Here is a 13,702-nt window from a genome sequence, read left to right as displayed (position 1 = left end):
GGAAGTGTGCAAAAGCGATCATTTTCTTCACACTGTCTCGCAAAATTATTGATTTCCGGGCGAGGGGTGAGGGAGGGAGATGAAAGAAATGAGCGCCATAGTGGCAGCCATTTGTGGCTAGCTTCCACCTTCACCTTAACATAAGATTATGTTTTTTAAACGGTTTTATTTAGCTTGCCCTGTAACATGTTTGTATGTTTGTAACATGTTTGTCTGTAGCGCATCATGTGGTACATGATTAGAAATTTGATCCCCTTCCTGTTGACCGATTGATCTGACATTTGGAACACAGCTTTATCTTTGCAGTCATTATAAAACTGCGTGTTCCATGATCTTGAAAATCCAAGATGGCGACTGCTACAAAATGGCGAATTACGCATTTTCCCAAAAGCTCATCAATTTGGGTATCAAATGAAAGGGCTTGACTAGAAGAACAAATAAAATCGTGGGGCACGTTGGATTTCCGTTATCTATAGTTAATAGTTTCATCATATTTAGTTTTAGTTATCACGATTTAGTTTTAGTCTCATGAAGACCCTAGATTAAAGGAAAGGGTGTAATAACTACTAACTGCTACTTGCCTAATTATTTTTTAGCTTTTAGTACATTTTCTGTATCATTATTATGCTTTATCACAATGAAACCGTTCAACTTAAAAAGTAATTTTTTAACTTTTTTTTTATTTCAAAATGATCTTTTTCCATCTGAAAATCACACGAAATGAGGTCAATGCGGATTCACTGCGTGATAAATCAATTCTTTCAGAGTTTATTCATAAATTTCGTCTCATCCTGGAATAGTATACAAATAAATCATTTCAAAATCCTACCCCAATAATTTTTTTGAGAATATTACACATTTTCTATGTTAATATTTTCTTATAACACGCTACAAAAAATTGTGTAGTACAGGTCAAAATGGGGAACGGAAATGCTGAAAATCTCTGCATGGATCAAAATGTTCGACACGATTTAGAACTTGATGGTGTAGTTATCGATGCAACTTATATTCGCGAACAACATTGAATGCAGAATGGCGTTCTGTCTGGTCTGTCCATTGCTGTTATTTACTTCGAATAAATATTCGCGTAAACAAACACAGCTGTTCAGAGGCACGTCTCGGATCGATAATACTTTTTTTTATAAATATTAGCATCAAGAATTTACATATACACTTTTTCCTTTTTTTCACTTAAAACTTTTTCAAGTCTTTGTAATTTGGTCGAAACCAAGATTTCCACTAGATCGATTCTTCGGGAATTTGATCAATGTTTGACTGTTTATTAAAAGATTTCTTATTTTTGAATATGGATGAGTTCCAACAATGTAATTTAGTTATGATCTTTGCTATATATCATTTGGCAATAACTCTTTGACCTTTTGCTAGCACTAACAGAGAGAACCAAAATGCGTTCGCTATCGCAACCCAGAAAGCCAAACAACTGCAAGCTATCACATCATCCACAAAACTTTGTGTGCAAGGAACAGCAGTACATACTCACCGGTAATAGTTGAGCACTTGGGCAAACACTCCGGGATGTCTGTCAAAAAAGTATTCGTTCAGTACAGGATCGTAGTTCGCCAGTGCCTCGGTCAGTCGAGACAGCCGGGTTGCAGGGATTTTCTTGAGCGTCGCTTTGTACGTTTCATATCTTCTCGTTCCGACCGGCGATTGTTTGCAGAGATGGTGTTCCAGGTTCGGTCCACGTGGAAGCGGCGTGAGCGGAGAGAGAAAAATAAAAACTAACTTTTAATAATCCGACAGAAGTATAGAAGAATAAACACAGCTAGTCTGGGAAACGGACAACAGCAAACATCGTTAAAAATTCATAATCTTCACAACCCAGGGTTTACACCCAATCATCCTTTTACTCGATGTTACGATGGCCAAAGTTTATGAAAACTTATGCTTACTTTCCCTTGCCATCGGTACATTCTATTCTATCTTACACGGAGTTCATCACGTTCGTTTCGGTAACTACACTCGATGCATAGGAGCAGAAACGATTGAAGCTGTTATCCTGAGAGCTTTTATCAAGTTTGGACTTGTTTCGAGTCCTGTTGGCGACAAGAGACACATTCGCTGAATGGAACTCACAGTCTTTCCACAAAGGCAGCAGCAGCAGCAGCATAACATGGCGTAACTTGTGTCAAAATGACAGCAGCTTCTTACGATAAGGGTACACCGTTATCATCGTCATTACGAAGTGTGTGAAACTGGCTCGACACGTTCGCCACCACTCTTTCGCTTGTTTGGGGTTAATTTGAGTTGCTGTCAACTCATTTACAACCGTAGGCTTTTCGAGGATTTTGCCTGTAAGAGAATAGCTCCTTCGAAAGACGCCTTTCAAAACATAACAAATTATGACAGACGATTCCAAATAAGCCATTTGTCATTCACAGCTCTCAGTCATGCCTTTTCATCGGAACTAGTTGATTTTTTCTCCAACACCCCTTATATTCACTGTGATAAGATCAATGCCCCCTCAAAAGCAAACCCAAGAAACATGATAAATTACTACACTGTCACCATTTCACCGGCGAATCAACGTCGGCAAATAAACGACAGCTACTAGACAAGCATCACCTGTTCACAGCGTTCAGTGTCAATTGGTTCTTTCCATTCTGCGCCCGAACCTCGCCAGCATTTCATAACGAGCATAAATTGATCAATTTTCTATTTCCTCCGGTGTGAGCCAAGCAAGAGACACACTCTGTACAACACTTCACAGTTGCAAGAAGCAAAGCGATAATGGGTTCTCCGGGGAGGCACTCAGCCGTTAAGGGGTGCTTCAATTGACAGGCCAAACCGATGATGAACAGCAATCTATTTACCACAGCGCTCCACAAGTATTCCTCCGCGGGCAATTTCTTACAGACGTTATTTCCGGCAGAGTCTGTTTGTAAGGTATTGTTCCGGAACACCGGCCCTATGCTCCACGGTTTCCCGAGCCACGACCCACGGGAAGAGTCCTCGGTGAGAAGCGCAGACAATTAGGTCGCAATTAGGGGCACTTATTTTGCTTCGATAGATGAAATGCTACCTAATGACACCGCTGCGCTGGAGGGTAGATGCTCAAAGAGGGTGGAAATTTTTGCTGAGGCAGTGAATGATGACGTACACTTGTTAGTTTCAGACTGACTTGAATAATAATGCAGCCAAAACAGAAAAGAATGGTGCGATAATATTTGAAATTCGATGCTATGCTTGAAATTCTCTAATGATATGGTTTCGAGACAGCAGATCCAAATGAAATCGTCCTGAAAATGCTAATTAGAGAAGCATACATTCTTGATTTCAATAAAAGTTTGTTTTTGTTTTGGACTTGAGGAAATATGAGTTTTCCACAGAAATCGGGACCGTTTGGAGTCGAAGTAACTTTTACAAAGGGCAGACGATTTTAGTAAGAGAAATCTTTCATTAATTCTATCTCAAAAATTATGAATCTTAACAATGAGATATCATTTCGATCTTATTGTTTTGATGCTGGCTTGGGTTCTGGGTAAGTAGCCATCGTAGGTGGAAAATAACACTACAATTCAAGATATCCACGAGAATTCGTGCGGAAGTGCGGATTGTTGATCGTTTTTTTGGTGAATAGTCATTGGGCACTGAATAAAGTTTATCGTTGAATGTTGCAACTATTCCATCCACAGGCTCAGTTGGTAGAAATGAATTCAAATCAATGGCCTCCAATCCACTAGAATTTAACCAACAATTAAAATCGTAAGATCAATAGTCGTCTACTATCGTCGATTCGGTTTAAAAATCATTGCTGCCTTCATCCAAAAGCAACACCAAAGCCACATGATGATCCATAAACGGTTTAAATTAACGAAAATTGGTAGTATTCCCATTTTCCCTTACACTTGTTTTGAATATTGGTGTGCTTACCTACCCGTGTTGTCAATAAGGTTCAACTTATGCATGAGGTACAATATCACATGCAATCTGCAGGCACTTTTCTACTCGCTTGAAGTGGAGGCGATCTGGCGTAGTGGTAACATCCGTACCTCTCACGCTAAAGGCCACGAGTTCAATTCTCACTCCCGACATTCTTCCGAAGTGGATGTAAAGTGACGAACTAGCCAAAAGTGTTGAAAGTCACTATAACACAGAAAGAAAGAAGTACTCGCTTGAATTTTCGCAAACCGGAATGTGTTTCTATATCACGGACTATAAAACCGACGAGCCTGGGGAAATAGTCATAGCAGATACATATTTACAACTCAACAGCCATCCAGCTAGCGACCGGAAGGTAGCGACGACGAGACGAGGAAATATAACGCCGCGATGATTGTTATAGTTACAACACCACGATGAAGATTAACGCTTGCGATGCATGATTAGTGCATCGCCAGCTTGTGTAATTTTCTCAAGAAGGGAAGAATGAAGCATGAATCAATCATTCTTTACTGATTCTACAAAATGACACAAATCATCGGCTCTTTTCAGGACCACTAAAATTTCTGCTAGAGTTATTTGACTCAGTAAATTTAGGCACTCCGTAATAATTCAATACAATAAAGTCAAGCATTTTCTATACGATTATCCCGCGTTCTGATTGGTTAACTGGCACGAGCAATCTGTGCTCTCCCAATTGCTCATTCAATACGAATACGGGACTATGCGATGAATTAGGGGAAGTGGGGGCATAGTGGCCACCCTAAGGTCACCCATTTTCAGCGTCCACATGCCGCTTCAATTCCCGTTCCTCGAAGAATATTGTAGTTCAACTCATTGTTGTTCTAGATAGCAAACGGCTTTTACTATAAAAATTCAAAATAGTACGCTTTTCATCATTAGAAAAAAGTTGAAAAATCGAATATTTTTTTGCTTTGAGGTCACCCAATGCTTTTTTCCGTCCAAATTTGATATAGTAAGTACATTAGGATGCCAATGCATTTATGGGAAAAAATCGACCCTAAAATTTCAAAAAGTTACCCCATAAAAAATGTTCACCACCTCGAAAAAACACCATATACCGAATTTCAGCTCAATCGGACTTAAGGGAGAGTGGTGCAAAGCGGTCAAAGTTTGAGTTTTTTGAAAATCGAAAAGTCACCCAGGGGGGAAAAAGGAATTCGGGGTTTCGATTTTTTTTTATGCCAAATGTCTTAAAATCATTCGCTATCCAACTCTTGACGAGTAAAGTTCAGTGTCGGTATTGTGCGTTGCCACTTTTGCTATTGTGCTATTGGTACGAGTGAAGGTCATTGCTGTCCGCTTTCGGCCTGACCTTTTGTGAAGTGGACGAAAGGAACAAAGGAAGCAGCGCTCTTGCAGCGAGCCGGATTGCGGCTGTTGAACTGATTCGGCATAACGGGATCGCCATCGCGTGACTGTCGCAAACGGGATTCATCATCACGTGGCTGCGTAAGCTATTCTTGCGCTATTGTGTTGTCTCCGTAGCGCGTAGCCTCTGTCTCTCCCTGATTAGGGCAGTAGAGCGCATTATTGGAACAACTTATATATTAAGGTACACATACTTATTATTAATATTATTATTCAATTCATTTGTTCATTGTTTGATATTATTATCATAATTTTTTTTTTGCTATTTTTTTTAAGATTATTGTTAAAATCAATAATAATTTAGAAATAAGACAGAAATTTTTGTAAAATGGAGAATAGTGGAGGATCTCCAGAGATGGAGATCTCCGATAATGAATCTCATACAAGATCTGGGAAAAAACATAAACGAGTCCCTCATAAGGAAGATAATTCTTCTGGGGACGAATCCGCTCATCCTACCAAGCCCCCCTCTAAGAAAATTGCAAGCCTCCCTTCTCAACCCACTGTTACTTCCACTCCCCCTCTCCCATCATCTATTTCGCTTCCCCCTTCTGATGCTTCCGATCCAACCCAATCCTCGTCCTCGTCCTCATCCTCATCCTCATCCTCGTCCTCGCCCTCGTCCTCGTCTTCCCCCTCTGTTGTCTCCGCTCCACGTGTCAGAGTTTATCCAGAAGATGCACCTGGAACTGGCCCTTGGGTTGTTTTCCTCCGGCCAAAACCGAAAGGAAAAAACCTTAACGTGATTCAGATCATGGAAGATCTGGCCAGATACACTTCTGTATCTGAAATTCGCAGGGTTAGACCGAACAAATTGCGAGTTGTCGTGAATGAACGGAAACACGCAAACGAGATTGTTGCTGATCAACATTTCACTCTCGAATATCGAACATTTATACCCTCCCATAACGTAGAAATTGAGGGGGTGATAACTGAAACGGGTCTGACGAGCGAACAAATAAAAGCAGAAGGAAAAGGCAAGTTCAAGAAGCTCCCCTCAATGGAAGTGAAAATCTTGGACTGTCGCCAACTCCGGAAACTTTCCCATGATGGGGACCAAACTAAATTTACGCCGTCAGACTCGTTTCGAGTCATCTTTGCTGGTGCCGCCCTCCCTGACTACGTTATGGTGGACAAATTGAGACTACCTTTGCGACTCTTCGTGCCAAAGCCCATGACTTGCAACAAATGCAAGTCAGTTGGTCACACTTCGGATTATTGTGCCAACAAGGAGCGCTGTGCCACTTGCGGAGAGCAACATGAGGGGAAATCTTGCAGTGCGACTGAGCATAAATGTCCATATTGCGGGGGATCCCCACACGAGCTCTCAGTTTGTGAAAATTACAAGAGTCGCTGGGAGAAACAGAAGCGCTCTTTGAAGGAACGCTCGAAACGCACTTTTGCGGATATTTTAAAGGGCGCTTCTCCACTGGCCCAACAACAACAACCAATCAACACACAAAATGTCTTCGCCACGTTGCCCGTTGACGAAATAGAAGCGGACACAGCTAACGGGGGCACACCGTTCATTTTCCAAGGGAATCCCCGGCGCAAAAATGTGATCACTCCCAAAGTTCAAGGACAAGCCCCTCCGGTGATACCCCCTGTTAGCATGCCTAAAAAATCGAGTGCAGCGGACAAGCAAAATCAGGTTCCTCCTGGTTTCCGTGGGAATAATTCACCTTCGAATGGCCCAGCACTCGAGGGGACATCAAAAACCCCAACTGTCCCTGTTATTCCGTCCAGTTCAACTTCCCAATCGGGATTTATAAAGTTGTCTGACCTTTTGGACCAAATCTTCAAGTGTTTTAATGTTTCTGACTCCATCAGAACCCTTGTCATCTCAATGCTTCCAGTATTAAAGACAATTTTGCAACAATTGATGCATACATGGCCCCTCCTTGCAATGATTATCTCTCTTGATGTCTAATTCAAATAGAGAGGTCGGAGATATCACTGTTTTACAGTGGAATTGTCGTAGTCTTACCCCTAAATTGGATACATTCAAAATTTTAATTCATAACTACAATTGTGATGTTTTTGCTCTGTCCGAAACTTGGCTTTCTTCGCGAGATGATCTCTCTTTCCACGATTTTAATATTATACGCTTGGACCGTGATGATAGATACGGAGGGGTGCTTTTGGGGATCAATAAGTGCCACTCATTTTTTAGAATTGACCTTCCACCTATTGGAGGGATCGAAGCTGTTGCTTGTCATGCAAACATCAGAGGCAAAGACCTCTGTATTGTCAGCTTGTATTGGCCTCCGAGAGCTGCGGTTAGCCGCAAACAACTTGATGACATGTGCTCACTCCTTCCTGAGCCACGATTGATCTTGGGAGACTTCAACTCTCACGGAACTGCCTGGGGGGAAGAGTACGACGACAATCGTTCATTGTTGATATATGACCTTTGTAACAGCTTCAATATGACCGTTTTGAACACTGGGGAAACAACACGTGTACCTAAACCTCCTGCTAACCCAAGTGCTCTTGACCTCTCGCTTTGCTCGAATTCACTATCGTTAGATTGCAAGTGGAATGTAATCCAGAACCCCAACGGTAGTGATCACTTGCCAATCAAAATTTCCATCACCATTGGGTTGAATTCTTCTGAATCTATAAACATGGCATATGACCTCACAAGACACATTGACTGGAAAAAATATGCGGACGCGATTGCTCTAGCCATCAATTCCAGAGATGGTTTACCTCCATTGGAGGAGTATAACTTCCTTTCTCGTTTGATCTATGACAGCGCGGTTCGCGCTCAAACGAAACCCATCCCAGGTTCCATCATTTCCCGAAGGCCTCCCAATCTATGGTGGGATAGCCAATGTTCCAAGCTTTATGTAGAAAAATCGAATGCATTTAAAGCTTTTCGGAAACGTGGAACCCCTGAAAATTTTCAGACGTATTTGGACCTTGAAAATCAATTTAAAAACTTGATCAAAGGGAAAAAACGTGCTTATTGGCGAAATTTCGTGGGAGGTTTGTCACGAGAAACGTCAATGAAAAAATTATGGAAAGTGGCTCGAAACATGAGAAATCGCTCTTCAACGAATGAAAGCGAAGAATATTCACATCGATGGATTTTTAATTTTGCACGGAAGGTTTGTCCTGATTCCGCTCCTGTGCAAAACATTGTTCGAGATATACCACAAGGTAGGTGCGATCTTGATTCCGAGTTTTCGATGGTAGAATTCTCTCTTGCTCTGCTCTCATGTAACAATTCTGCTCCGGGATCGGATAGAATTAAGTTCAACTTGCTGAAAAACCTCCCTGATGTGGCGAAACATCGCTTGTTGAATTTATTCAATCGGTTTCTGGAAAATAATATTGTTCCAGATGATTGGAGACAAGTACGAGTTATAGCTATTCAAAAACCCGGAAAACCCGCGTCCGACTTCAATTCGTACCGCCCAATAGCAATGCTGTCTTGTATACGGAAATTGTTGGAGAAAATGATCTTGTTTCGCCTTGATCGATGGGTTGAAACGAATGGCCTACTCTCAGATACACAATATGGGTTCCGCAGGGGCAAGGGGACGAATGATTGTCTTGCGTTGCTTTCTTCAGAAATTCAAATGGCTTACGCCGAAAAAAAAACAAATGGCTTCAGTATTCTTGGACATAAAGGGGGCCTTCGATTCTGTTTCAATAGAGGTTTTGTCGGACAAATTACACTCTCGGGGTCTGCCGCCTCTATTGAATAATATGTTATATAACTTGCTTTGTGAGAAACATTTGAACTTTTCTCACGGAGATTCGGCAGTAAGTCGGGTCTCTTACATGGGCCTCCCCCAGGGCTCATGTTTAAGCCCCCTTTTGTACAACTTCTATGTAAGCGACATCGACAATTGCCTTACACAAAATTGCAGCCTAAGACAACTTGCAGATGATGGAGTGGTGTCTGTCGTAGGACCAAACGAATCCGACCTGCAAGGAACCTTACAAGATACTTTGAACAATTTTTCAACCTGGGCCATTGGGCTAGGGATCGAATTCTCCACGGAGAAAACAGAGATGGTGGTTTTTTTCTAGGAAGCATAGACCAGCAAAACCAAAGCTTCAACTTTTGGGTAAACCGATCACTCATGCTATGTCATTCAAGTATCTTGGGGTCTGGTTCGACTCCAAATGTACTTGGGGGGCCCATATTAGGTATCTGAGTAAAAAATGCCAACAAAGAATAAACTTTCTCCGTACAATTACCGGCACCGGAAGATCTTATAATGTTGTATCGAACAACTATTCTCTCAGTGATGGAGTATGGCAGTTTCTGTTTTCAATCAGCTGCCAAAACACACCTCATTAAACTCGAGCGAATTCAGTATCTTTGTCTCCGTATCGCGTTGGGATGTATGCCCTCAACGCATACCATGAGTCTCGAGGTTTTGGCAGGCCTACTCCCACTAAAAGATCGCTTCAATTTATTATCTCTTCGGTTCTTCATCCGGTGTAAGGTCATGAATCTATTGGTGATCGGAAATTTTGAGCGGCTGATCGAGCTAAATTTTCTCTCCGGATTCATGAGTTCATATCATGAATTCATCTCCATGCAGGTTGATCCTTCTTCGTATATTCCCAACCGTGTTTGTTTCCCTGACTACATCAATTCCTCTGTGCATTTTGATCTGTCCATGAAGCAAGATATCCATGGATATTCAGATTACCAACGATCGAGGATCGCTCCAACGATCTTCGATGAAAAGTATGGGGGTATCAATTGCGATAATATGTACTTTACTGATGGGTCCACTATAAACGAGTCCACAGGATTTGGAGTGTTCAACGAATTTTTTAGCACCTCACACAGTCTTCAGAATCCTTGCTCAGTGTATATTGCTGAATTGGCAGCAATTCATTGGGCGCTGGACAGCGTCGTCTCACGACCTGTTGAACACTATTACATTGTAACGGATAGTCTTAGCTCTGTCGAAGCTATCCGTTCAGTGAGGCCGGAAAAGCACTCACCGTACTTCCTTGAGAGAATACGAGAAATTTTGAGTGCTTTATCCAGACGCTGTTATGTCATTACCTTTGTCTGGGTCCCTTCACATTGCTCAATTCCGGGTAATGAGAGGGCTGACTCATTGGCAAAGGTAGGTGCAATTGAAGGCGACATTTATCAGCGTCAAATCGCCTTCAATGAATTTTATTCTTTAGTCCGTAAAAATACCATCGCTAACTGGCAACGCAAGTGGAATGAAGATGAATTGGGCCGGTGGTTTCACTCGATTATCCCTAAGGTTAGCCTCAAACCGTGGTTCAAAAGTCTAGACTTGAGTCGGGACTTTATTCGCACCTTCTCCCGACTCATGTCCAATCACTGTTCGTTAGATGCACTACTCTTCCGTTTCAATCTTGCCAGCAGCAATCTCTGCGTTTGTGGCCAAGGTTATCACGACATCGAGCACATTGTTTGGTCGTGCGAGGTGTATCTGGTCGCCAGATCGAATTTAAAAAACTCCCTTCGGGCCCGAGGAAGACAGCCCAATGTGCCGGTGAGAGATGTGTTGGCTCGGTTAGACCTTGATTACATGTCCCAAATATATGTTTTCCTTAAAGCTATAGATCTTCGTGTGTGATTGCCCCTACATCCTTATACCCTCCTTTCCTTCCTTTGCGGGTAATTCGTTCCCTTGCTATAAATAGTAGAATAAGTTGAAATGTAAATACACTATAGATATACGAATAGATTTATGAAATGAGTGTTCATCAACATTGTTACAATTTCCTTATATTCCATCCTTCTCCTATAAATATGTCACCCTCCTAAACTCGAGTACACCGCGAGTAATCGGTTTTCCACCTTACTAACCATAGATGTAAGAAAATTGTTTATATATATAGTTTTAAAATTATATTTAAGAATTCGGCTCCTTTAAACTTAAGTAACTGAGCCTGTAAAAATAAACGAATTAAAAAAAAAAAATGTCTTAAAATTGCATGAAACGTCAAGATCTAGTGTCATCTCGAAAAAAATCTTTTGTCAAAAATCGACATTCTGGGACTTGGTTTTTATTCCGAGTACGAAATGAAAAATATGGTTTTGGTTGCCAATAAAAATAGTTATCTCGATTTTTCATTCGAAAGTTGCTAAGAAATGTTGATTTATACGATAATATACCCTATGCAAAATATTAGATCATTCGGGCTTCATTTACTGGTGTCACAAACGTTAAAATTTGAGTTTTTTGAAAACCGAAAAATCACCGGAAATCGGGGTTTTAAAAAAATAATTTTGGTGCCAAATGTCTTAAAATTACATGACAAGTTGAGATTGAAGCCCGAATGAGCTAATTTTTTGCATAGGGTATATTATCGTGCAAATCAACATTTCGTAGCAAGTTCCAAATGAAAAATCGAAATAACTATTTTTTTGGCAACCAAAACCATACTTTTCGTTTCGTTCTCCGAAAAAAAGTCCCAGAACGCCGATTTTTCACAAAAAAAACTTTCCAGATGAAACTAGATCTCGACGTTTCATGTAATTTCAAGACATTTGGCATCAAAAAAAAAAAAAATTCGAAAATCCCGAATTCCTCTTTCCCCCCTGGGTGACTTTTCGATTTTCAAAAAACTCAAACTTTGACCGCTTTGCACCACTCTCCCTTAAGTCCGATTGAGCTGAAATTCGGTATAGGGTGTTTTTTCGAGGTGGTGAACATTTTTTATGGGATAACTTTTTGAAATTAGAGATGACCATTTTCATTGACACCCTAAGGAACATGTATGCAATAACCTTGGCCTATTCACCTAGAGTCTTAATTTAAATTTCCTCATGCATTCAAAAAACGTAGTAAGAAACACATAACGTTCCACACAATGAGGCTTGTTTTAGTTGGAGTGGCATATTTATGCAGGGTCAAAGCCACGAAAAGATCCTGTCCAAGAGCAGAATGTGATAAGGTATATAAGTTTTGGTAAGCAGAACATTGTAAGTCGTTATTCACCTATGACCTCTTTGCCCCCAAACATCAAAGTAATTTCTATGCTAATTAATCGCTGAGATCAAACAAAATATCTGTTCACCTCCCCTAAAATATGTGAACAGTCGTCCAAACTGATGATTTGACCAACATATCAGATTGAATAAACTAAATTTCATGAGAAATTCCTTCGATACTACGCGCACAGAACTACGGCCGAATGGCTATCGAGAGAGCAATTTCTGTTTTTATTTATATTTTGACATGCGTCAGCTCTACTGAAGTACAGAGTGACTCACAAGTTATCAAATTCTTCAAACAATACCGCACCTATAGTCAATAGTTACACAAGCAGGTGACCGCTTTGCCCCCCATGGCTAATTTGCCCCCACTACCCCTAAAAAAAATTTGAAAAAAGGAAAGTCTATTGTGTTTTTAATTGCTGATTCCTTGATTTGTGCACGGATAATAAGTAATAAGCCGAACTTGAGCCTTCGTGTTTCAAGCTCGAGCTAGCCAGCGAAAAGAGGGCCTGAGAGTCAGTGGCCTCCGTGGCTTGGACCAGGGATCAAGGCGAGTTGGAATTAGCCCGTCTGACTGATCAGTTTAGAGAGAGGTAACAAAGCTTTATAATGTTTGGATTTTCTGAGAACGTTATTGCTATTTCATGAAGCATTAATGACGCATATCTGCCATGTGCGTTTTACAATCAATTGAAGTAGATGATAACACTATTGTTTCCTCCAAACATTTATTTTATTTTGAAAATTAATTAAAACTCAAATTATTAAAAAAAAAACTAAAAATAATGATTATAGAAAGTTAAACTGGTTAAATTGCATGGTTAAATGCGCCAACAGGTATTTTAAAAAAGGAAATATGAGTCGCATCATTTACATGAAATTATTGTAAAATGTAAAGGAGAAGGTAACGTCGTTAATGCAGCCAATAGACTAAGAAACATCACTAATGGAATATAGGACTGAATTATCATATTTGGCTTTTTTCCAACTCTATCCTGTTGTATTTCATCAATGTCTATAGTTCTCGGTCATATTTTGATACAAATATCTGGAAAAGAAACCATGAAATCAATCACACAATTAAGATAACGAAGACAACAATGCTTACTCGATTGTGTACAGATCACACGCTACCCGCATATCGGTACTTGCTCGACAGATCCTCCGAATAACCTGTGATACAGTAGACGATTGAACGTAAAGCATTTTGTCGAAGGACCTGGGTAAGAATACGAACGTAGGAGTACCGGATTGCGAGCAAAGCTTCCCAAAATTTGTCAGTGAGACGATGGCGCTTGCTCTTTTGTTTTGGTCATAGCCAGTGGTGGTAAAAAATCACATCAATGAATCAATGAATGATCAATGAATAAGTATATACCTCTGGTCGGATGATTTTAAATCACCCCCAGCAGGCGATGTTCTTTTATTCTTCATATGAACACAGAGAGA

The 13,702-nt window shown here is 40.6% G+C and overlaps 1 protein-coding gene across 1 annotated transcript in view; it reads right to left on the bottom strand.

The window, feature by feature from the left end:
* Positions 1-13,702, bottom strand: part of LOC129775504 (potassium voltage-gated channel protein Shaw-like) — a 245,201-nt gene that overhangs the window by 87,915 nt on the left and 143,584 nt on the right. Inside the window, exon 3 of the mRNA XM_055780316.1 lies at positions 1,502-1,651. Within this exon, the coding sequence (XP_055636291.1) occupies positions 1,502-1,651 (150 nt within the window). The remainder of the gene's footprint in view (positions 1-1,501; positions 1,652-13,702) is intronic.

Source organism: Toxorhynchites rutilus, chromosome 3 (genome assembly GCF_029784135.1).
Source record: "Toxorhynchites rutilus septentrionalis strain SRP chromosome 3, ASM2978413v1, whole genome shotgun sequence".
In the NCBI taxonomy this organism is placed as follows: domain Eukaryota; kingdom Metazoa; phylum Arthropoda; class Insecta; order Diptera; family Culicidae; genus Toxorhynchites; species Toxorhynchites rutilus.
The sequence above is the reverse complement of the archived record's forward strand: the minus strand, read 5'-3'. Positions and strand labels throughout refer to the sequence as shown.